At 40.8% G+C, this 23,086-nt stretch overlaps 2 protein-coding genes and 1 long non-coding RNA gene across 6 annotated transcripts; 1 reads left to right on the top strand and 2 right to left on the bottom strand.

Moving 5' to 3' along the window:
* Positions 1–635: 635 nt before the first annotated feature.
* LOC135503195 (nucleoredoxin-like protein 2) lies at positions 636–2,543 on the bottom strand. Of its 2 annotated transcripts, none has more exons than XM_064796641.1 (3): positions 2,481–2,543; positions 1,366–1,666; positions 636–1,035 (listed from the first exon to the last, which is right to left on the bottom strand). In XM_064796641.1, exons 2-3 carry the CDS (start codon positions 1,656–1,658, stop codon positions 786–788), a joined length of 543 nt encoding a protein of 180 aa, XP_064652711.1. In that variant the 5' UTR covers positions 1,659–1,666; positions 2,481–2,543; the 3' UTR covers positions 636–785. The 2 variants fall into 2 exon arrangements, with proteins under 2 accessions (XP_064652711.1, XP_064652712.1); XM_064796642.1 differs by lacking the exon at positions 2,481–2,543 and adding an exon at positions 2,179–2,233.
* A 2,216-nt stretch (positions 2,544–4,759) lies between these two features.
* On the top strand, positions 4,760–22,028 carry LOC135502980 (solute carrier family 35 member F4-like). 2 transcript variants are annotated; one of them, XM_064796214.1, is made up of 8 exons: positions 4,760–5,348; positions 15,146–15,431; positions 16,902–17,127; positions 18,076–18,204; positions 18,890–18,956; positions 19,262–19,384; positions 21,107–21,196; positions 21,529–22,028. In XM_064796214.1, the coding sequence occupies exons 1-8, from the start codon at positions 4,943–4,945 to the stop codon at positions 21,747–21,749; spliced, it is 1,548 nt and encodes a 515-aa protein (XP_064652284.1). In that variant the 5' UTR covers positions 4,760–4,942; the 3' UTR covers positions 21,750–22,028. The 2 variants fall into 2 exon arrangements, with proteins under 2 accessions (XP_064652284.1, XP_064652285.1); XM_064796215.1 differs by lacking the exon at positions 4,760–5,348 and adding an exon at positions 14,045–14,189.
* LOC135503435 (uncharacterized) lies at positions 8,994–11,968 on the bottom strand. Of its 2 annotated transcripts, none has more exons than XR_010449898.1 (3): positions 11,018–11,968; positions 10,300–10,442; positions 8,994–10,063 (listed from the first exon to the last, which is right to left on the bottom strand). It is a non-coding gene; the product is annotated as an uncharacterized LOC135503435 (long non-coding RNA). The 2 variants fall into 2 exon arrangements; XR_010449899.1 differs by having other exon boundaries at positions 11,055–11,968.
* Positions 22,029–23,086: the final 1,058 nt, after the last annotated feature.

Genomic DNA, 23,086 nt, shown 5'->3' with positions numbered 1-23,086 from the left:
ATGCCTCAGTCCTATTGTTACGTGTAATTGTATATAAATTGTGCCTTATATGCTTAATAGCTGCCTATTCACATGATGTACATATAGAAACACCAAATACAGTGTACATTTTACTTCGAAGAAAGTGAAATAAATTCAAAAAGTTAAATTTGTGTCTTATTCATTGTGTCCTGATCAGGAATCACTTCCAGTCACGTTGAATTTTCCGCCCTGATGGCAGCGGGATACTGTGTCGTATCAGATGTCCCCTGCGTCGGCATCCATGCTGGAATGGACTCAGTTGTCAATATCTTTATCATCCTCCATCGGGATGCGGACTACTCCAAGAAAGTCAGACAGAGAGAGTTGACTTAGAGGAGAGTCAACCAATGCACTATGTCAATGCTCAGACTAAATATCGAGGCCATGTAACTGCTACTGTCTCAATCTATCAAGACATTGGGTGATATGAATAAAGACCAGCAAATGCTTTTACTTCAATTTTGTACAGAAAGGCCTAGTGTAAATGTACATGGAGTTTTAGATAAAAGCATTTGCTAGTCTTTATTCATATCACCCATTGTCTAACCCTCCAAGCTTGACAATGATTTTAGCAGGAAAGGAATGTACATGTATATAGAATGAACAGAATAATGTACAGGAAAACGTAACTCTCTTTAATCAGTCCTAAAATCACATACAACTATAACTTGATAACAACTCGATAAGCTTTTAAAAGGTGACAGAATTTAGTCAGTCCTTATCCTAATTGGACGAACCAACAATTTCAAAGTTACACGCCATCGTCATTCAGTTGCCACTGTCTCTGTTTCGTTATTTTCATCTTGGGACTTGGAAGAAATTGCACTCCGGGACCGCTCTCTCAGTGCGATTTTCTCCCAGTCTGCCACATTTGCTCCGGCTGCCCAGACTCTGAAACACGTGGTGCCCTTCTCTTGGATGTCCTTACGCCCTTTCTGCGAGATGACGTCACCGGAGGCTTTGATGACGATTAATTTTGGGATGGCAGTGATGTTGTATTGTTGACGCAGGAAACTGAAAAAGGAAAATGTATACCTTTTTGGGTGATTGTACAGGGTGTCTCATCTAGGCCTACTACGGTTACTGCATCTTCTGTCTGTAGATGAGATGGAAAAATGGAGATGCAGTTCTGGTGATGAGCACACACACTCCCTCATGTCTGACCTGTTAATTGTAATAATTTCATGTGAAAGGTAATAGTCACAATCCAGGGGAAGCTCTGGGTGCATGTCACAACCTTGGAAGAGACACTACTAGAGAATAATCCAGATTCATTTCATTCTGCAAAGAGACAAGGCCCGGTGACCCCCAACTTTGACAGACTACATTCATTGCTTGACTCACTCTCCAAAGGGGTCATCATGATCCAACGCCAACCAGTTTCCATGGCAACCAAGATAAAACTCCTCCATGTCTTGTTTCGTCTTGTCGGAGGAGACGAAGACAATTTCTAACGGAGCGAACCTCTGCCTGAGTTCTCCGTAAAGACCTGCCAGCACTTTGATGAAATCGACACTTGGGCGACACCAGGAAGCAGCGAAGAGGATGGCAACAACTTTATCCTTGAGGGCATCATTTGCGTTCACCTCTTTCCAATCACTGTTGAGGAGGGTTTTGTCCTGGAAAAGTGTTGCCATGCTAACCACTGAAAGTGAAATTCAACAGATATCATTTTCACCATTTAGTTGATTTAAAGCTGAATTATTGATGTCAATAAAGTGGTGATGGCAGATTATCCTGGGCAGAGTTTTTTAAGATTTTTTGACACTGCCAGGCCTGATATGAATAAGGCTTCTGTTCATATCTTAATTACATTGCCCTTCCCTGAAGGCCTACATATCACAACATGTTTTAGGCTGACCCAACCCGATGTAGAGGGCCTGTCTCTCGTTCACGGACGGTTGTGACTCCTTAATCCTTTAGAGATCAGCAATAACTCATCTGGCATCCAAGTATAATTTAACTGGCCTAGCCATGCATGCATGCAGTGATTATAATAGGCTATAGCTATATTCCTAGGCCTAGGCCTACATACTTAAACCAAAGCTTATTATGCTTTATTTACGTTACCTCCTAACGGCCTAATAATGTATAGGCCTAGGCCTATTTAGACATTGTCACTTTTTTGAATAACACTAACAGTCGCAGGACACCTACGCAGGACTAAATATATGAAATTATATAATCATCGATACAGACGGATGCAAGGACGCCAAAAGTATAAACCAATGACTATGCTCTCCCTTTAAAGTTTAAAATAGAACCATGTCCACCATGGAAATGTCAGTGTCACAATGAGTCAATCTGAAAGTGAGTTTCAGTTTACTGAAACTTCAGCCAAAACCTCTTCATTGATTATTGATCGACTTCACAATTTGCATAGGTCCTCTAAAATATTTCATCGTCATCATTTGCAGAAGACACTAAAACAAGACCAGCATTTAGGTGCTAAAACTTACCAAAACAAACCACACGTGCACATGGAAACTACCGGATTGTTTACATGTTTCCAAGAAACTTCGCATTTTACTGTTGTTGCCGACGCATGTGTACACTGAACTTGGGATGTACGTCGGCCCCGTGTTGAAATCCCGTCCAGTGCCAGTTGGTGCATTTTTCGCTGATTTGTGCAAAATTCAACATATCTCAAAAGTTCAATGGTTGACCCTCAATAATTTTTTGATTTTTATGTAGCGTAAGCAACTTTCTTTCACGGAGAATGGTCACCGTAGGAATTATTTAGGAAGAAATATATGATATTTCGGGTTTTCCGTGATTGTCCGGCCCAATTATTGGCAGGCATTATTGCCATTTGGGATGGTGAACAGAGCTGGGAGCAAATGCAACGCTTATGATTTATTTAAAGAAATGAAATGCCCGATTTAACATTCTGCAGAATCAGGGGAATCGGGCGTTTCCAGTGATAGGCTATACGACACAAATGGGTTGTCCTCATGTAATCACTTTGGAAACGCATTTTAAAATAGATGTTACGTCCTGTTAATGGGCACGTCATCATCGCGTACATTCGGGAAAAACTCCCTAACGAGACCCAAATCGAATCAAACACGGCCGGCGACTGGGTGGTACTGGTGGACGCTGGTACATACATGTGGATTCATATTGGTGATAAACCATTCATTGAATGGGAACTCAAGTTGATGTGGTCATCTGAGGTGTGTGGATTCATACTGGTGATAAACCATTGAATTGGTGTGAGGGATGTGGATTCATACTGGTGATAAACCATTCAATGTGAACTCAAGTTTTAATGTGGTCATCTGAGGGATGTGGATTCATACAGGAGATAAACCATTCAATGTGATGCCTGATGGCAAATTATTTCAGTCATCCGAGGAAAAATGGATTCATGCTAGAGTTCAACTAATGTGAACTATTCAATGTGTACTCTGGCTTATCTCCAATATCAATTCATCCCTGAGATGATCACATTAACTTGAGTTCCAAATAAATAAATAAATCAGGTGTGTACGACACAGTTTTGGTTTCGCTCAAGTTAAGGTTAATTTGTCGTTCTTTCTGTGTCTCGTGATTATATTATTTTCCTGCCTGAAAACTGAATGAGATTTGACTGAAATTTGATTCCTGAAAAAATCACATATTGTCGCTCATTTCTGTCTTCTATTTGAGAGACCATTGATTTTATCCCTGACCACGATATTTTGCATTGCCCCCCCCCCAAAAGAAAATTTTCATAAATTTCTCGTTGTCATAATTTCACCTGCAATCAAGAAAATCAAGTGAAAAGTATGCAAACATGTGCATTGTTCATGGTTATTCATCCTTAGGAATCATGGGTTAATGTTTGCTTCTCCGGCCCTGCACACAAACTGATCTCCTCAGGTTGGGTATTATTAACAAAAGCTGTATCTTGTTGAAAACAAACAAATCAAATCAACTACATCATGACTTACTACTGGCTGTTAATCGAGTACATTTGTATTACTGCGGATTCTGCGGATTCTGCGGAATCTGGTCTGCAGCGGATTTTCTATGTTATGGGTATCCGGTCGTTTCGCTCCCTGACGTTTTCGACCCCAAACTTAGGCCCCACGTGGTGGTGGCCTGGCTGTGACTGTCTCATCTCTCTCACCATGTTGGCAACACGGTGGAACAGCCAGGACTGATTCGGCAAGAGTTCCAGTAAATTGAAATCGGTTCTGTCATCAACACGAGGCATTGAAAAATGTCATTATTATGGTGAAGACCCTATACCCTATCAAGCTTTTATGGTGTTTTCAATCAGTTTAGGTAAAGGTGAACCACTGGAAAGATTGTTGAATAAAACAAATAATGGCAACAATGAAATAAATAGCTTTTTCAAAAACAATGAAAATATTTGAAGTACGCTCTCGAACCATGCAGGAGGTGGACGGTAAACCGGATTGATTATTCCCATGGCCTTATATGGCTCCATAATATTTCAAGAGAAGTGAAACGATGCAAGCAGTATGAACCAGCTAGCTAGATGCGATGCCACATGTAGCAACTGTTGCTAGGAGGAGGGCAGCTAACTATTGGAAATCTGATCACCACTGGACACCAGTGAGACCTTCAAAACTGGCCACTTTCAGCTTTCAGTTCGAACTCTACTGGTAGTGGGACTGGATGCAGTCAGTGTTCATTATTGAGACTTGTCATAGTTCACCATTGGTATAGAAGTGAAGGAGTGCATTTCTAGACTAGCAACAGTTGCTAGGATTACGAGGAGGAGGGCAGATCTAACTATTGGAGATTTGATCACCACTGGACACGAGTGAGACTTTTAGTTCCGACACCACAGGTAGTGGGACTGAGAAGTTCACAACCGGATGGATTATTATCTATAAAGACTTATCATAGTTCATCATTGATGTGGAAGGACAGAGGTGTGTTTAAAGAGCTCATACTTTGATCAAACATGCAACAACTCTCAGAATTCACGGACAAGATTCTCCGCCGGAGTCCCCCGGGGCGGAGTTCCCCTGCTTTGAGGGACAGGCCACTGACCCCAGCGATTCCTTCAATCATCACCACAGGGCCTGACAAGAGGGCAGATACTGAGCCTGATAAATCGCAACAGAGCTCCTGCTTTAGTTTTCCAAGTCCACGGGGCACCCCTAGGGGAGGTTCCCCAGTAAATGGATCCCGACCCTCTTCGCGGAATTCTTCAATTGGATTGGGACAACGGGGGTCGGGGAGCTCGGACCTTCTGAACATGGACTTGGCCTGTCTCTCAAGGCCGAGTTCACCTTTTGGGACATTATCTCGATTAAGTGTCAGGAGCGCCTTGTCCAGAGCGTCGCAACACAGTGGTTGTAATCTCAGTAAGTAGACAGTTTCTTACTTCACTTTATATTAGGGCAAGTAAAAATGAAAACATGTCTCTTGTCCATTCTATCTGCGAGCAACAAAAGACATTTCGAAAAGTCCTGCTGCCCCAATTTCATGAACAGTTTCGAAAGAGAAACAATATTTTATTTTTACCTTCCCTTATTTCATTATTTCTGTTTCCTGCCCCCAGCCCTTCCTTCCCACCACCTTTTGCTCTACCATTCCAGATTTTGCTTCCATTTATTTCTACAGAAGGGGGCATTTTCCAATGATAAGATAATAGCATTGAACCTTTTCTCACCTCTAAAGTTTGGGATCGTACCCCCTCAGGCGAACATACAAGGCTCGCAAAGGGGTTTACAGAATGGGCTACCGGTAGAATGTCTGTGTACATTTTCAGATTCTATTTCGTATGTTCTGACGTCTTGTTATCCCCATCTTGACCACCATCTTATTATAACCCCGGCTATGTTTAAAGGGAGTATAGATCATAGGGTTCAGGATGTGTTATCCCATGATGCAAATAATAAAAACTGGAGTGTTTCCTTTTTGTCCCACAACGATTGTCTCATAAATAATAAAGAGATCCACCTGTATGCAGTAGTGTGCCATTTTCTAAGCGAGTCACCATGGGAACAAAAGCAAACATTGGTTGTTTGATTTCATAGAAGAAGGTAATTAGACACTTATCGTGCTTATGTTACCTGGGTCAGTTCTCATCTCGAACCGTTTCCTTGGTGATGGGGGTGATAACGGTGTGATAGTGAGTCAGCCTTGACGTCAGTGAACCCCTGTACATTTCAAAGAGGTAATATTGTCCAATGGTGGCATCAAAGTACCCTATGCTGAACTCAAAGTGTCCTATTATGAGTTCACAGCGTAGTTTTGTTTATTATAGTGTCACCACTAATGAAAGGGCCAGCCAGCTTTTGACTTATGAGACACTCTTTACTTCCAAAACAAAGCCAAACTAATTGCGGATGTCATCCTTATTATCTCCTCAATATTGTCGTCATGTCGCCCACGCACCCTTTCTATGGCTTTCACAATGATTGTCTCAATAACAATGATTTATAGTTCCATCCGGTAAGACAGTGTTGAGGAGATTGTAACTTCCACATCGCTGTTTAGGTACAGTGGAACCTGCCTAAGCGGACACTTCTCTATTAAGGACACTAATTTGGGTCCCAAATTGGTTGTTTCCATTCAATTTGACCTCTCTGATCAGGACACCTCTCTAATAAGGACATCACTAATCGTCCCGAGGATATCCTCAATAGAGAGGTTCTACTGTATATCTCAACTGGGAGGCATAATAACTACACTAGGGCATTGTGTGAACTACATTTCTATTTTGCTGGACCATCAGTAACTACAAATAGTGTACCCCTAGAACACTGGGTAATTGCAAAGAGGCCGGATTAATCTGATCTGATGATCTAGTTTCATCACTATCCACACTACATATAGGTTTAGACACCTTTGTCCCCAGGCGGGCTTTTATTATTATGAGAGTGAGGTTCAAATATCAGTCAGGGTGTGACCATCCTGATTAATTACTGAAATATGACAAGGGTGACTTGGCTGATTAATATGATTTGATTGCCTCTATGCACAAGGCTCCAACCAGTTCTGTCTCGGAATTTTCATCAACAATACTCATTTGAGGTATTGACTCAACAAGCCGCAATTCATCACTGCTGATATTTGCGAGACAAACCCATCAATTTTATAACAATAGAGCATAGCTCCATGTGACTTGTGATGACGACCGGACATACACAAGGCGATTACGTTGAGGTCCCCCCCCGAGATAATAAGTCGACCCCACGACTTAAGAAGTTGTCCCATAAGTCATCTCGCCTAGAAAAACCCTCATGGCAATGTCCTTTCCCAGCCATCAGATATCAGTCGATCTCCCCACCGCTTTATAATCCACTTACAATCTAAATAGATTTTCTGGATTATACAGGCAAAAACTATATAGCCTGTTGTTTACCGTTATTTTGATGTTTAAAATAGACTACAAAGATGAGTATTTTTACATCTTTATTTATGTTTGGATGTAGTTTATTGTAAATCAAAGGTACGATCAATACTATAAGTTATTACGAATCACGCCTGTTTGCATAGGAAATTGTGATACTTTATCGGCAAATGTGAAAAAGAAATGTGTCCGGGAGCAGAAATCATAATTTGATGTCAAGTTCTTTGAGTGTTGCCAGAGGAATGTTGTTAAAAACCAAAAAAGACGAGATCTTTGTTTTCTTCTTTGGTGTTTGCTCTTTACAGAGGTAAGACCTGATAGAACCAGCTTGATGGATTGTCTACTTTGTATCCGGACTAGTCCACATGAGTACGAATATAGTTTATGTATAGGTAGGCCCTAATGTCTGTTCTGAAACTAGTGAATTCATTCCTTTCTGGTACCTCTTTTGATTACGCACTTGGACAAGTAACTTTGCTATACTGCTTCCCGAAATTGGTGGCTTGCATTGGAACTAACTTTTTCCCCCTTGTCCGTCATTAAAGGCATTCAAGTGTGTTGGTCAACCATGACTATCTCCTGTTCCTCCACCATAAGGCCTAGTTTCCCCTTATGACATCACTATTTTGGACACTCAGCGCCCCATTTCTGGAAAGGTGTATAGACTGTTCCCTGCTATCTCAGATCGTATGCTGTATGCAACTGATTTATCCTTACTTCTGCCACTCTCAGGTCATGGCGATCGAGATCGGTCAGCGCATGGTCATAGCAAGCAAAAGGTGTAACTTTCTCGTCGTCTTCGTTGATATCGATTCAGCTAATTGATACCGTACATGCTCATCGGATCAACATTACACTAATTAACGAGTCTGTTCTATATTGAGCCATCCTCCATTGCCGGATGACTCCTCATGATCAGAATCATCTCATCTCAATCAGTGACATTGTTCATAACGAGTAACTCATCCAAGCAGCGGTTGTCCAAAAATGGAAGCAATACACTCCAAAAATTAAATGGTGAAAACTAACCATTAATAGTTAAATGGTAACTACTTTGGGGCTTAGTATTGCACCGACTAATAAGTGGTTAGTTTAACTATTTCAAAAAAGTTAATAAAATAACTACCATAAGTAGTTGATTTTTAACCATTTTATAGTTTCAATTTTAACCATTTTGATAGTGATCCTTACTACTTTGTCCATCCAGATTAACTATTATGTACTTGTGGCTCCCTTTTTGGCGGATGGGCTAGTTAGGGTCATTATGAGGAAATCCGGGCTGTAACTGCTACTGTTTCTCTCAAGCCGACACCTGTTCATCGACTTGAGATCGGCAGCAAGGAGGCCAGGATTTCCTCATTATGAGGGGTCCAAAATAACCAGTATTTTGGACAGTGTCAGAACAATGAGTGATAGAACTAATGTCCAAAGAGCCTTTTGAAAGTGCATTTGCTACATATTGCCAGGGTCATAGATCCCATCATTGGGTTGTATTTCTTAAAGGAGATAGCGTCCTACAACTATAATTCTCAAAGAGATCAAGACTTATTGTACGGCGTTATCCTCTTTAAGCTAGGGTACACAACCATGTTGTCACTAAAAGAATTACCTTTTAATGAAGAACAAACACTGAACGCATTTAGTCTGATTACATCTACATGTATTTACAACAGAAATTTATCATTAACTATAGTTTTCAACTCATTACATTCAAATTTGTGACTGGCATGTAAAGTAGAAATCTATCAATGACAATTAAGTTAACAATTCATTTCACATTCATTCAATTTGAAAGCAGTAAAACGTTTTCAGAACAATAACCCCTTGATACATTGCCCCCTATACAGTAATCCCAAGATATCCGCACACTATAAATGGCCAGACCTTTGCAAATATCATAGGATCTTCCTCTTTATACTCTAGCAGATTTAGTCTGATTAACATCTACATGTATTTACAACAGAAATTTATCATTAACTATAGTTTTCAATTCATACATTCAAATTGAATGCAGATTTAGTCTGATTAACATCTACATGTATTTACAACAGAAATTCATAATTAACTATAGTTTTCAAATGACATTCAAATTGCATCTAAAGTAGAAATCTTTCAATGACAATAAAAGTTAACAGTCCATTACTATCAATATGAAAACAGTAAAATGGTTTCAGGAAAAAAACCCCTAGATACAGCTCTGGAAAGAATTATTACAGAGAGAGTGAGAATAATGAGCTATAGGCTAGAAAGACAGGTGGTATAATAATTATTTCTAGAGCTGTACATTGCCCCTTGACAGTAATCCCAAGATACATGTATCCTCACACTATAAATGCCCAGACCTTGGCAAATATCAAAGGATCTTCCTCTTTATAGTCTAGCAGATTTAGTCGGATTAACATCTACATGTATTTACAACAGAAATTCATCAGAGATCACCAAAGTCGTCAATGAATTGCCACACAATAATGCAGTCCAGTAGGATATTCCAAAAATTATGTATTTGTTATAATACAATCAAAAATCTGTATGCAATATTCAAGGTCGCCATGCTCAAATCGCAAAAACTACATGTAGGCAATAACTCTATACCTGCTTGATACTGTATGAACGATGACATTGCCTCAGTCACGGATGGTCTATGACCTTTCGTTGGCCTGGGGGGGGGGGGGGGGGGGAGCATGATCGGTAGAAGTTGCATTGCAACTACACTCTGTTCCCCTGGAAAATAACCATTATAATGTATTTTGGAAATGATACTCGGTTAGCAGTACTGGTTCCATTCATTCATCCGCAGGTGGATAAATAATGTTTTTAATCCTCCTGTCACATTCTGTGAACAAACGAAACAAGTTAAAGGTAGGTCCATACTTGACGATTACCACACAAAGAATCACTTTTCAAAGCAATTCCACACTTTTCGAGTATGATTTTCTATAATCAAATCAGATCCTTACCCCAAGACTACTATCATGACTATTACATAGTAGTAGATTGCGGTTCTTCCTTGTAAACTTCATTCTGGTACCAATTTTTGGAATCAGCTCCTTTATTGTTCCATCGTCCAACATACAAAATGCCTCCTCATCAATGCCTTCATCTGAAAATAGATGTAGTCCTAAATGAAATGAAAATCATGCAAAAATGAAGGTTGCCATACTTTAAGCTGAATCTGGTGGTATTACGTATACTAAGTACTAGTAATTAATGACAACAGGCCAGCCAGTCAATACTGACATGCTTCCATAAAGTAATTCTTGGTTTGATCAGGATTCAATTCTACAAGAAAAAGAAAAAAAAAACCAACTCCCACAAAATGGACACAAAAAACGTTGTAGTCCAAAAGCACCACCCCTTCTCAGCGGCCTGCATGTAATGGAATGGTTTGCGGTTTTTGGAGTATTTTCAACATCCTGTGCAAATTTTATTGTAGCACTAGCACTAGCAGCCAATTTAGAATCAATAAAACAAATTTTGGAACAAAAAGATTCATCAACCACAATCATTCATCAACCACTGCGGCGCACTATCGATAGCCTATGGTTGAAAAACCAGCACTTAATCTTGGTACACCCTGTTGTGAGACTTTTCAATACTATCAATTACTTAATACTACCAATTATGACCCCCCCCCCCTACTTTCGTCAAAATTATAGAATTAACCCTAACCCTAACCCTATGCATTATAGAATTTCCATCTATCTAGGCCTACCACTCTTGTTAATGCAGGCAAGCATTGTGTTGCTGCCAGGTATCCATACCCGGAACCCTGTCAAAAGGAAAGGATCATGCGGAGACCCTACTGAGATCCGATATATCAATTCGATGATGTACCAGGTACTGTTGTTATTCAATGTAATCTACAAGAGTACTCAATTTCGACCCGGCCATTTCATTCGATAATAACCAGTTAAAAATACAGAGTTGGTAGATAATCATAAAGACATTTAGTAGAGGACAGGAAGGAGCCAAGAAAGCATCCACAGAACGAACTTCTCTTTCCAAAGACATAAAATTAAATAAGCTACACTACTGAACACCGACTGGACCTGGTGGTCCTGGATGATCAAATGTCTCAGGCAAACTGCACTGCAAAACTTACAACTATCAATAAGACTGCAGACAATTCAGACAATGACCCATCCAGTCCCAGACTGCCAGATCAAAACGTCCAGATTGAATGAACAGTCTCACGACGAGTGACCAGTCAGACCAGTAGGCCTTCTGGTCTCGGCAGTGGATTTCGACTGAATTCAGTGTGGACATTTCAAAGCCTTTAGGCCTATGGTGGCCAGGCTTCACCACTAACACTCAACAGGGCTATGGCCCTACATTGCATGTAGGGCCCTACATGTACATATGTACATGTATTGTAGCCTATACACTGTTGGTGGTGGGTCAGTGCATGCAAATCATGAATGAATGATCATCTGTTCTGAATGAAGCGTCTGTGTCCGAAGCATTTTTCAGCAAGACATTTCACGCAAGATGCATGAATTTGACACTCTGCTATATAATGAGACAACAATTTCTGCTCGCAAGTATTTGGAAAAGGAACATTTGGCAGAATAAGGTCGAAATTGATCGCATTTCAGATCAGTATAAAACGTCAACAGTTCCGGCGATTCCGCCATCGATTTTTAACTCGATCCGAGTGCGCCCTCTCGGAAATACTTTACACTTGCGTCAACTTTTTCGGCGGGAATATTCAAACTAACGAGTATCTCATTAAATGCATGTAATGCGCGAATGCTCTACTAATACTTCGGAACAAATTTTCAATAATGTTCACATAAAATTTAGCACTAAAATCGAATAAAACTGTTTGAAACTTGTTCTTAAATCGAGAGTGCGACACTTTTCTTCATGGCGCGCATCGGATTATCACAAGAGCGCTGACGGGCGCGCACTTTCTCGGGCCTTTTTTTGTCTTTAACTTATCACATCGCCTACAAACTTCTTCTTTTTCCAGTTTAGTGCATTCTTCATTAATAGAGTAGCCTACAGGCCTATCGAACTGGTGATAAAAATGTTCTGTGCATGCGTTGTGAGAACTGAAGGAAAAAGAGAACTAAAAACAGGTTTCGAATGGTGCGCGTTTTCTTTTTTGCCTTAGGCCTATAAAAAATTGTCAAAAAAATGTATTTTGTGCTATCGGAAGCATGAAAAAAAGAATATCTACAAAAGCTATATCTTACCCTTGAACACTTTAACTAGTTCTCCCATCCCCCATGAGGCCAACGTTTCCTCGACGTCCATTTCAAAGATCAGCGAAAACGAAGTTTGGCTTTGAAGCGGGTTAAAAATGGCGGCGATCGACGCTGGACGTCTGCTGTCTGAGGGCGCATTCTGATTGGTCGAAGCTTACTACTTCAAGTGGTTAATTCACAAAATCAGTGATTCTGATTGGTTGGCTGATTTTACTACTTGAAATGGTAAAAAAGTATTCATGCTGTTTGGATTTCAAGTAGTTACTCTAACTATGAAAATAGTTATGTTAACTACTTATTGGTAAACGTATCGTTAACAACTTCAAATGGTAAATGATTTACTATTTAATTTTTGGAGTGTATCTAAAAAGGAGGTTTTTGCCAACATTCAAGGTGGTGATAGTAACTTATTGATCTTCTCTGCGGCTGAGGAAAGGGGATACTTCTCTGGTACCTTCGTTTTCCTATAGATGTAGTAGGTGTCGTTCCTGCGTCTTCCTTATCACAAAGCTAGTGCCAACATAACGGGTAAGAACGAGACAAGACCACTAATGAATATTCATAGGTTGGAGGGGTCGAGGCCTGTCAATTAGACGAATGCATGTTTTTAACTCTCAAGTACATATTTGGAGAGGTATTGAAAAAATATTTGCTGTGGCAAGTCTACAGATATAAAGAAATTATTTGATGAAAAAATTAATTACGAATTTTGCTCATTGGGTAATAGGGGGCGTGTTTTGAGTTTTTTCTGCCAGTTGGCTGAAAAGAGTGGAAATATCAAAGTCTGTCTAATTTGTCGATTATCAAAAAATTTCCGTGGTCAATCACCAGTTTATTTTTCACCATTTACTTGCCCGACTGTCCGGAATAACATAATCTAAATTTCAGATTCACAACCGAACGCAGTATTTGATGCGTCGCGGTCAAACATTGACAATTTAAATGCTAAAAGGCTTAAAAAATCAATTGTGGTCTTGTCTCAGAACCGCAAAGAATATAGGGGTTTACAGTTAGGTATTGATTTGCTCTGTCGCTAAGCAAAAGGGGTACGGTTTTCTCTGGTGCCGCCATATCTCAATAGAGGTAGCAGTTGCAGTATTCAGATCCTTGAGTCGTATTCAGTATAGGCCTATTCAGTAATGGTGTGTTCAGATCTTCGTAATCAACATATAGAAGGAGAATTAATACCAAGCTGGCAGACAGTGTATGTGTTATCATCAAGACTGCTTGGGTCGATGCGGAGGTTCGACTACCAGTGGAGACAGATGGACACCAAATATTTGGCAGCACTGTTGGTGATGGACCAAACACGCCCGAGAGGCTTTATGAATTTCGGCACAAAATGTGCTGGTTTACAGTATTGCATCCATTCTCCTTTCATCTTTTCCCAATAACCAGTCTGCATCATCCAATGGAATTATTTCCAATTGAGAGAGTTATCCAATATTCCACATTAAACATCCGCCCCACAATCAACCACGCGACTCTTAACCACTTGAAAATTGATCGTTGTTAGGGAAGGAGGCTCTGGAGGACGGAAGCTGTAGTTGCTATGTGATAGTGGTCTTGTGTCAGTGGAGGATGTTTCGTGTTTGGAAATACATGTTGCAGTACAAGTAAAATGGCTGATTTTGCAGGTTTGTTCAATTTTCTTAAAGTCATGGAATCGCTGTGGCTGGGTCAGCTGCAATGTGACTCATCCAGGTAGAGGAGAAAAGGTGCTAGAAGGGGGACCCAGGATGGGGAAGTAGCTATCTTTTCTCTATTGATTTCAAACCCATCCACGACTGGTTTTAACCGCAGACAGTAGATCTTTTTCTTTCACATAGCAGTTATCTCTCATCAATCTTGTCCAGTTGGGGGGGGGGGGGGGGGGCTTCTGGCTGTGGAGGTTTTTAAGTGTGGCCTACAGTCCAAATCACAATTGTCATCCCAAAAATTCGCGTCACGTCGCACGTATGTAGCGTTACGCGTCACTGAAGCGAACCAGGACAGATGTCAATAGTGATTTGAACTGTAGGAAGTCATGACAGACTGATCCTATAACTGTTTAAGGGGACTCTCCATTGTTGTCGTTTAGGATTTGATATCAAGGCGTCTCATCATCCCTAACTGGTCTCAATCCAAAGAGTAGTTTCCATTGTAATGGAAAACTCATTACTGGAAATGAACACTTTATCATGTATGCACATCTCTGTCTAAGGCTTGTTCGTGGATGCTATTTATATTCGCAATGCATTCATGATCCATATTTTGTGGCATCAGTTGTTGGCAAGTAAATAAACGCTGTCAATTTTGTCAGTCTGTTAAAGGCGACACCGTCATCATTGATCCAGCTGCGACAAATGTTAACCCTAATTTTATTGCATCTGTTGTTGTTAAGTAAATACACATTATCAATTCTATCATTTTGTTAAAGGAACCAGAGCTGATGATTGTATCATTCTGCGGCTAAAATTATCTTCCATACCACTTCAATACCCTTCAATAACCATAGGTCAGTAAAGGCCTCCTATTATAAGCCCTAAAATAAGTAATATTTTATTCATCTTGCCCCTGTCACTGAACAATTCTCTTGTTTTTCTCTTTCCAGACGGCCAGATCTCGACCGACTCCAGGTCACCGACTTCCAAATTCTGCTGCTTCTCCGAAACTTTTAAAAAGTCGATAGCGGGAATTATCTTCATGCTCCTGATTGCATTCGCATGGGTGACAACGACAGAATGTGCATACAGCGCCCTCACGACGGACAAAAATACATTTTCGCCATTTTTTATAAACTATTTCTGTACGACTTGGCTGTTGCTGTTTTATCCGTTGTATTTACTCGGAACAGCGATATTCACCAGGGGGCAGTTCTCACCCCGAGAGACGTTCCAGTGAGTAGTTTTAACGTTAGCAGAGACCCCTATCAGTGACTTCGTGAAACTTAATCTGGCCCATCTGCTCCTGCCTTTAGTCTCCCCTTTAACTTTTTTCTTGTGCCTAGCAAAAAAACATACAAGAAAGGTCTACCAATAAAAAATCCCGTAGGCATTTTCCTCATAAACTCGCAGATCAAACAGATGCTGGCGATGACAAAGCGAGTGTTGCAGGATCAAGGTAACGACGTCTATTATGCCCATAGGCCTACACATAAGATACGCTTTTTATACCAGGCCTATGTCTCTTTTAAATGTGGCTGATGCTTCTTGTTCCTCCCTTGATCCCCGGGTTTGTCTCTATCGATACACCCTTTGGTCATGTGGCCAGTCTCTCGGTGTCCCACAGCAGGCTAAATAGCGCTGACGCAGACCGCTACGATTGGAAACTGTGTGGGCATTATTTGACCATTAGAGTGCGGGACGATCAATTAGCTGTGTGAGTGTGATGGACGATATTGCATATTTACATACCATAATAGCCGCCGTGGGATCAGAAGGTGTGTTAGCGCCACACAAACATGCCGATGTAATCCGACGGTCCATTAATACCGTATTTGGGAAATATCATTGGCACGGTTCACAATTTTCAACGAATAGTCATGTTGATAGGGTTGGCTTTATTGAGTCGCAGTATGCTCTGTGAAATTGTCTGCCCAATGATCACCCCACTCTTAAATCATCCAAACTGCATTCAATATGATCAAAATTCAAATTGTGTTGACATTTGCCTCAGCAATTATCGCAAACCCCCCATGAGCGAAACCATATGATTTCGAACTTCGACTCGATAAACGGCAGCTATCCCCCGCATCATGCTGCTGAATATGATCAGTCGTTTTAAAGTATCCCAGTTGTGCTCTGGGGGAATATTGAATACCGTTGGGTTTTTTCTCCATCTGATATACGAGCGTAATTGACTAGAAATTGACTGATGCCAAATCAAATTGTGAATCGATTCATTTTCCCATTAATACCTAATCGGATTAGTTCATAGTGATTTATGGTGAAGCAGTCCATTTGATGGCTTCAATGTCCAGCATACGAGCTCAGCTGTGAGGAAAACTATTAGATGCACAGCTTTAACAGTATCTAATATGAAACAGATTGTCCTTTAGACGCTGGACAAGTATTTTGTCAATTGTGACCCGCTCTACCAAAACTAGGCGCTTGTCGCATCTGAACTCGACAGGTTGATACGGACTTGTTGTTCATTTCCCTATTGTAGACATTGTTCATTTCCCTATTGTAGACATTTTATGTCTACAATAGGGAAATGAACAACAAGTCCGTATCAACCTGTCGATGTCTACAATAGGGAAATGAACAACAAGTCCGTATCAACCTGTCGAGTTCAGATGCGACAAGCGCCTAGTTTTGGTAGAGCGAGTCACAATTATGAAAAAAAAATGATTTTTTTGCTTTCAGAGATAACGTCCTCATCTTCGGCATCAACGATTTAAAAACTCGTCTCATGAGGGCGCTACTTCTGCTTACCATATTTTGTCTTCTCTGGAATCTAACGAACTACATCTATTTACGGACAATAATGCCATTAGTGTCCGTCAACGTAGTGGCGTTATTCGCGTGCAATCCGAGTTTCGTGTATCTTCTATCGTGGATTGTCCTGCATAAGAAATTCTTAGCCGTAAGGGTGAGTGTTCTTTGAGCATGTTCAAAGGGTTAATGGGTCGGAAGTGGCACTGAATTTCATCCCATGAGGTGAATAGTGTTGTCCCAAATGTACCCTGCGAAGATGGGGATTGGCTGCCTTGGGCGTGTGAGATGAAGTTGCTGCATTCAAAAGATAAGGAATCCGTCTTTGTTTATGCGATCGATTGATTTCTAAAAAAATGGCAAGAGAAATGTTTTATTTGAGACATGACCTGCGCGCAATATTTGTGAAAGATAACGTTGCTGCAATCAAAAGATAAGGATGGTCTCTCTGTTTATGCGATCGTTTGATCGCTAAAAAAAATTGCAAAACAAAATTATCATGATTTAAGACCTATCCGACTGTGATATTTGTCAGGACAGGACAACATTGATTACATGGTCGTCTGCTTGCCGCCATGGCAACTAACCGTGCACCTCAATGAATGATTGATTGATTGATTTATTGAGGGAACCTCTAAATAATTGACCTCCTTAAGTTTATGCGTAATCTGTGTGACGGCAAGGAAACACTATATCAAGAAATTTTCTGGCCCATGATTCAATTGTCACGACATTGTTTTGTCATCAAATGATTTTATGCTATAAAATATCAATGACTGATTTATTAATTGACTATCTCTTATGCAGTAGTCAATGTTAATCCCGTACCCTCTTCAACTTCGCAAATAACAAGTATCGAATATATCTTCAGCATACAAAGTTACTTACAATGAGTGAAAAATGTGAGGAGAAATTTGTCAGCTCCTGACGATTTCATCCCGACTCGAGAAGAAGATCAAGGTGATGTCTCCGCCGATGCTTATGTTGGAGATAGGGTACAGGGTTTTCGTTGCCTGCTGCACAAGGAACTGGTTTAGTTTCTTCAATAATCATCTCCGCCCAGCAAAATAATGTAGTTATCTATGCTTATGTTTGCTCATTTCAGGTGATATCAGTAATCTTCTCCATGACCGCGGTCATTCTGATGGCGTACGTCAACGGCTATGGCGACGATTCCCTGATGTGGTGGGTCATCCTGGCCGTCTTCTCCCCAGCGGGATCTGCTGTGTATCGGGTGAGTAATCATCATCATGGCTAGCTCGGGTTGAGATTATTAGTCTCTCAAATATCGATCTCAGATAAAGCTAGTGCTGTAATCCTGGTGTATGTTGACAATTATGGAATGACTGCTTCGTGCGGTGGGTCATTTTGGCTGTTTTCTCCCCAGCAGGTTCTTCGGGATCTACTGTGTATTAGATATCTCGGCTTGGCCTAATCTCATCCTGAGACAAACTTAGATCCTGAAATATATCTCTTGTTGAGTTTTCCAAATTCATACAGCATCATTGCAAGGAGCCACATCTAAGAAATTTGCTTAAACCATGATTGAATGGTAAAATGAGATTTTTGATGATTGAGTACCGGTATACCTGTTCCAAAAAGGGTTGTCTTATAGAACTCATTAACCTGTCAGTGCACCACCTGATACTAGACATTAGGAAGCCATTATCATTAGATACACCATTAGCATAAATTCTTGCCTTCAAAAATTTATCTTGACAACTGAAGATGACTTGTAATGAAATCATTGTACAGGGTGTTGGAAAAAAAGTGAGATATTTTAATCAGGATTTATGGATCAGGTGGAATTTGTGTCAGCAAGCTTCTGTGAATTGATTGTTCAGGATTGTTCTTTTCCAAACGTTTCTTCAATAAAGAGAGCTGACATTTTCAACACCCTGTATAATGGTGTATTTCAGGTTGTGTTTAAGCGGATGGTTGGTGACGCTGATTACGGCCAGGTGTCACTGTTCCTTTCATGTCTTGGTGAGTAGGAATTATAATTTTAGGAAATTTTCAAATTCAAGCTCATTTTTCAAATATTTGAACGAATAGATTATGCATCTAAATAATGTTCTGACTGATATATTTTCCAGTCATTTTCAATCTGTTGACGATGTGGCCCATTTTCCTCAAATGTTCTGACTGATATCTTTTCCAGCCATTTTCAATCTGATGACGATGTGGCCCACTTTCCTCAAATGTTCTGACTGATATCTTTTCCAGCCATTTTCAATCTGTTGACGATGTGGCCCACTTTCCTCAAATGTTCTGACTGATATCTTTTCCAGCCATTTTCAATCTGTTGACGATGTGGCCCATTTTCCTCGTATTGTACTTAACGGGGGCAGAGCCGATCGCTTGGGACACGATATCCTGGAAATTTGTCACTGGGGCTGCCGGATCAGCACTAGGTAAGACGAAAATGAAATTGACGCTTATAGGTGTTGAGAGCATTATAAATTCAAGTATTTTCAGGGGTGCCCCCCCCCCCCCCCCCCCGGTAGTGGTGGCTATGCTCCTGACGAAGTGGTACTTCTCTGCACCCTTAAAAGTTGCCTATAGGGATCTCTCCCATTTTTCACCACATACAGAACTTTCATGAGGTATATGATTATTGCTGAAATCAAACACTACCATATCCTAACTCTGTACACCCCAGTTTGACTCAATTTGACTCTGAGCTCCTTCCTCTATTCCTCTTTAATGACCGTCCTGAAAGATGAGGTCGCCTACACCTCAGAAGAAATCTCATCGCCCTGATAGTCGTTGCTTAGTTATTACCTAAAGTGATGAATATTGATGACCTATGTTTCCTTGGTAACATATTGAGTAAAACTAATTAATCATTATCTTGAGTGATTGGAGTGTGCATTAGCACCATAACGAGAGTCAGTGCTGTTGAGCTTGACTTGCTAGAATGAGGAGGGGTTATCTCACAAGAACTTGTGAGGTGACTCCTATCATATGAGCAGGCCATCTTGAAAAGGAATCTTGACACACACACAAGGCCTAAGTTGGCAGTGTCCTCGGCAATCAGTTTTCTGGTCTGTATCTAGAAGGGGAACGGGGGGAGAGACAAACATTTGTATTTTGCCCCTCCTTCCATCCCTGCCACGAAAGAAAACCTTTGCCCCCCAAGACCAGAATGCTTGATACAGGCCTGATTTGTAGTGTGAAGCAAGATGAAAAAAGTTTTATGACAATCTTCAGTCAAGTGTAGTAATGGACACCAAGGGTGTGGTTGTAAAGCCCTAATTTCGCATCCCAAGCGCTACAGCGGCCAAATGTTGCACAGGCTCCGCCCGAGTTATCAAGTACACTGACTGTACTTTTATATCAACAAAAACATCCCTTGATACATATGAATCAATCTAAGGGCACGGCTGTCGATATCTCCATGGCAACCACACAAACAAGTCAGATCTAAATTTACTACTTTTTGCTATTGGCAATATATTTGATGCATTATTCATCGTGCCAATATAGACACTCCTTTATTGAGTTTTTTTTCTTCTTCAAATGAAAATGCTTGTTTGATGTTTTCGTTTAAGTTGGTGGCTTGTTTTGACAGTTGAGTGCAATATTTCTTGATTCGGTCTTTTTGCGGCAGATCTGAAATGTAAGATCATCTTGGTTATTGGCTCACCGTAGGGAAGTCGATACAACAGCGCAGTGTCCGTCGTCCGTCGTCGTCGTCTGTATCCTGTTTCAAAAAAAATGTTCTTGATGACATGGAAGACAATGTCAGTCTGACTACTGAACCAAGATTTGGGGTGAAAACATCAAAGTCTAGTTGATTGAGAGGAATATCATTTTCGTGATATTTTGAAGAATTACTGCCAAACCAGCATTGATATACCGCTATTTTTATCTCGAAAGCCTTTGAAGAAAGACAAACAGCTCTTCAGGGGCACTAATTAATAAGTCATTGTGGTCTTATTTTAATTACCATATACATGTAACTTTCTTTTAAAAATATTTTTGTATGTGTTGTATTTGTATATATGTATTGCCATACTGTCTTATCCTTTGATAGTTGTGCAATAAATTGAATTGATATAAAAATTTCGCTTTAACATCTATCAGGTTATATATATATAATCATCAATATATTTCATATTTTCCACTTTCAGTATTCCAGATTCTGTCTAACTTTGGCATGACTGTCACGTATCACTTATTTATCGAGTCTGGTATGATCATTGGGATTCCATTATGTGCAGGTGAGTGTAGGTCCTCGAGTAAGACACTTGAAGAGTTGGATTCTATAACTAGCATAAGACAATTTGCAGATCACCACAAAGTGATTTAGTGTCCTTGAGTGAGACACTCAGTCTTGCATTGACTTCTCCCAACCCCGGAGTATGAATGTTGGGGAATGATATTTTTGGGGTGCTTGGATTGCTAAATACGACCTATGGGATAGAGAGAGAAAATGTTTGGATTATAGGGATAGAACTGTCGTCGGCTAACAGGAATCAAGATTTACCCTTGAACAACCTGATTGAGATGATACGAAAATTTGTATCACAACATTTCAAAATCTCTGTTTCAGCTTACGACATCTTAGTCCACAAATACATCATCAAAGAGATGAACATTGCGGCGTATATCTTGATCGTTCTCGGCTTCTTGCTGTTACTTCTTCCCGAGAACTGGGATCGCGCCATGCTGAAACTCATCCACTGGAAAAAGGTGGACAGTGAGTCGGGCGTACAACAACGGGCAATTAGCCCGATGCCAAGGTCAAGGTTAAAGAGTATGACGACTACGTGAAAATATTGACTTGTTGCTTCGTGAAATTTCTGTGATGGAGTTTTGACCTGTGGCATCTCCCTTAGTGGACACCTCTATATTAAAGACAATGGGCAATATGCCTTATGCCAAGATCAAGGTGATAACGTGAATGGTTGATTTGTTGGTTTGTGACATTTCTGTCATGAAGGATACACCTGATATGGACAGTGGAACCTGACCCTTTGCACCTATGTATTATTAAGACCTTCTCTAATAAAAAATATCAAATATGAATATGACAAAAGCTATTTTTATGAATAAAACAAATCAATTTACATAACAGTTCATTTGTTCTTTTAGGCTGTTGGGAGACCCAGTAGAGCTGAAAGGGTGGATGTCGTCCTGGGTGCCGACAAATGGTACCCAGGTTCGAGATCGACTGGACAATAAGCACCCTGGGTGCCATTACACTAGACAAACAGCACCCAGCTTCTTTTTGCCTGGCTTACGGATCTTAGGGACGAGGACGTTTCTTGCAATCTCGTTTTATCTCGCGCCGTGGTACTTGCGGCATTAGCAGTGCGCGAAATAAAAAGAACAGATAAACAGCAAAAAACGCGTTTAGGCCTATAGGCCTTTGAAAGCACATTTCGGATGATTCATTCAGAAAAGGTATGTAGGAGGGATATATTCAGAGAATGAAAAATTGTGTGATGACAAAATGAATGGATTTGCTGCGTATTTTTCTTGACAATCAGTCGAAATGGTGGTTATCGTGACACGTGATTTCCGTGAGCGTGGGGCCAACCTCGGTTGTAGGTATAGAAAAAGTGTAGAAGAAGAAGCTGGGTGCTGTTTGTCTAGTGTAATGGCACCCAGGGTGCTTATTGTCCAGTCGATCTCGAACCTGGGTACCATTTGTCGGCAACCAGGACGACATCCACCCTTTCAGCCCCAGTAGATGGCCTGCAGTGTGTTTATAGCTTACTTCAATTAGGTGTCGTGTAGCAGAAACAGCATCGGGACCATCCTGCCTTTGGCAGATTCCATCTCCCGATCAACGACCTAGATAAACCGCATGAGGGTCCTACTGGCCATTGATACAACTCACCAGGTCACCCTTCTCCCCTCGGTAGGGTTCCATCCTCTACTAGCTGTGCTCTTGAAGACAGGCCCAAGTACCTTACTTGGCAACTCAAGAAACCTTCTTGGAGATGCTCATGGACGGGTACCGCATTTACAGCCCCTGTCCTTAGGACAATCGGGACCCTTGCCTTTGGTGGAGATTCCATCTCACAGCCACAGAAAGCATCAGTGGCCTCTGGTGGCATGAGCTTTCCAGGGGGCCCATTAGTAACGGAGGGCCACAACCAACG

The sequence above is a fragment of the Lineus longissimus genome, chromosome 19, assembly GCF_910592395.1.
Source record: "Lineus longissimus chromosome 19, tnLinLong1.2, whole genome shotgun sequence".
Classification (NCBI taxonomy): Eukaryota; Metazoa; Nemertea; class Pilidiophora; order Heteronemertea; family Lineidae; genus Lineus; species Lineus longissimus.
The sequence above is the reverse complement of the archived record's forward strand: the minus strand, read 5'-3'. Positions and strand labels throughout refer to the sequence as shown.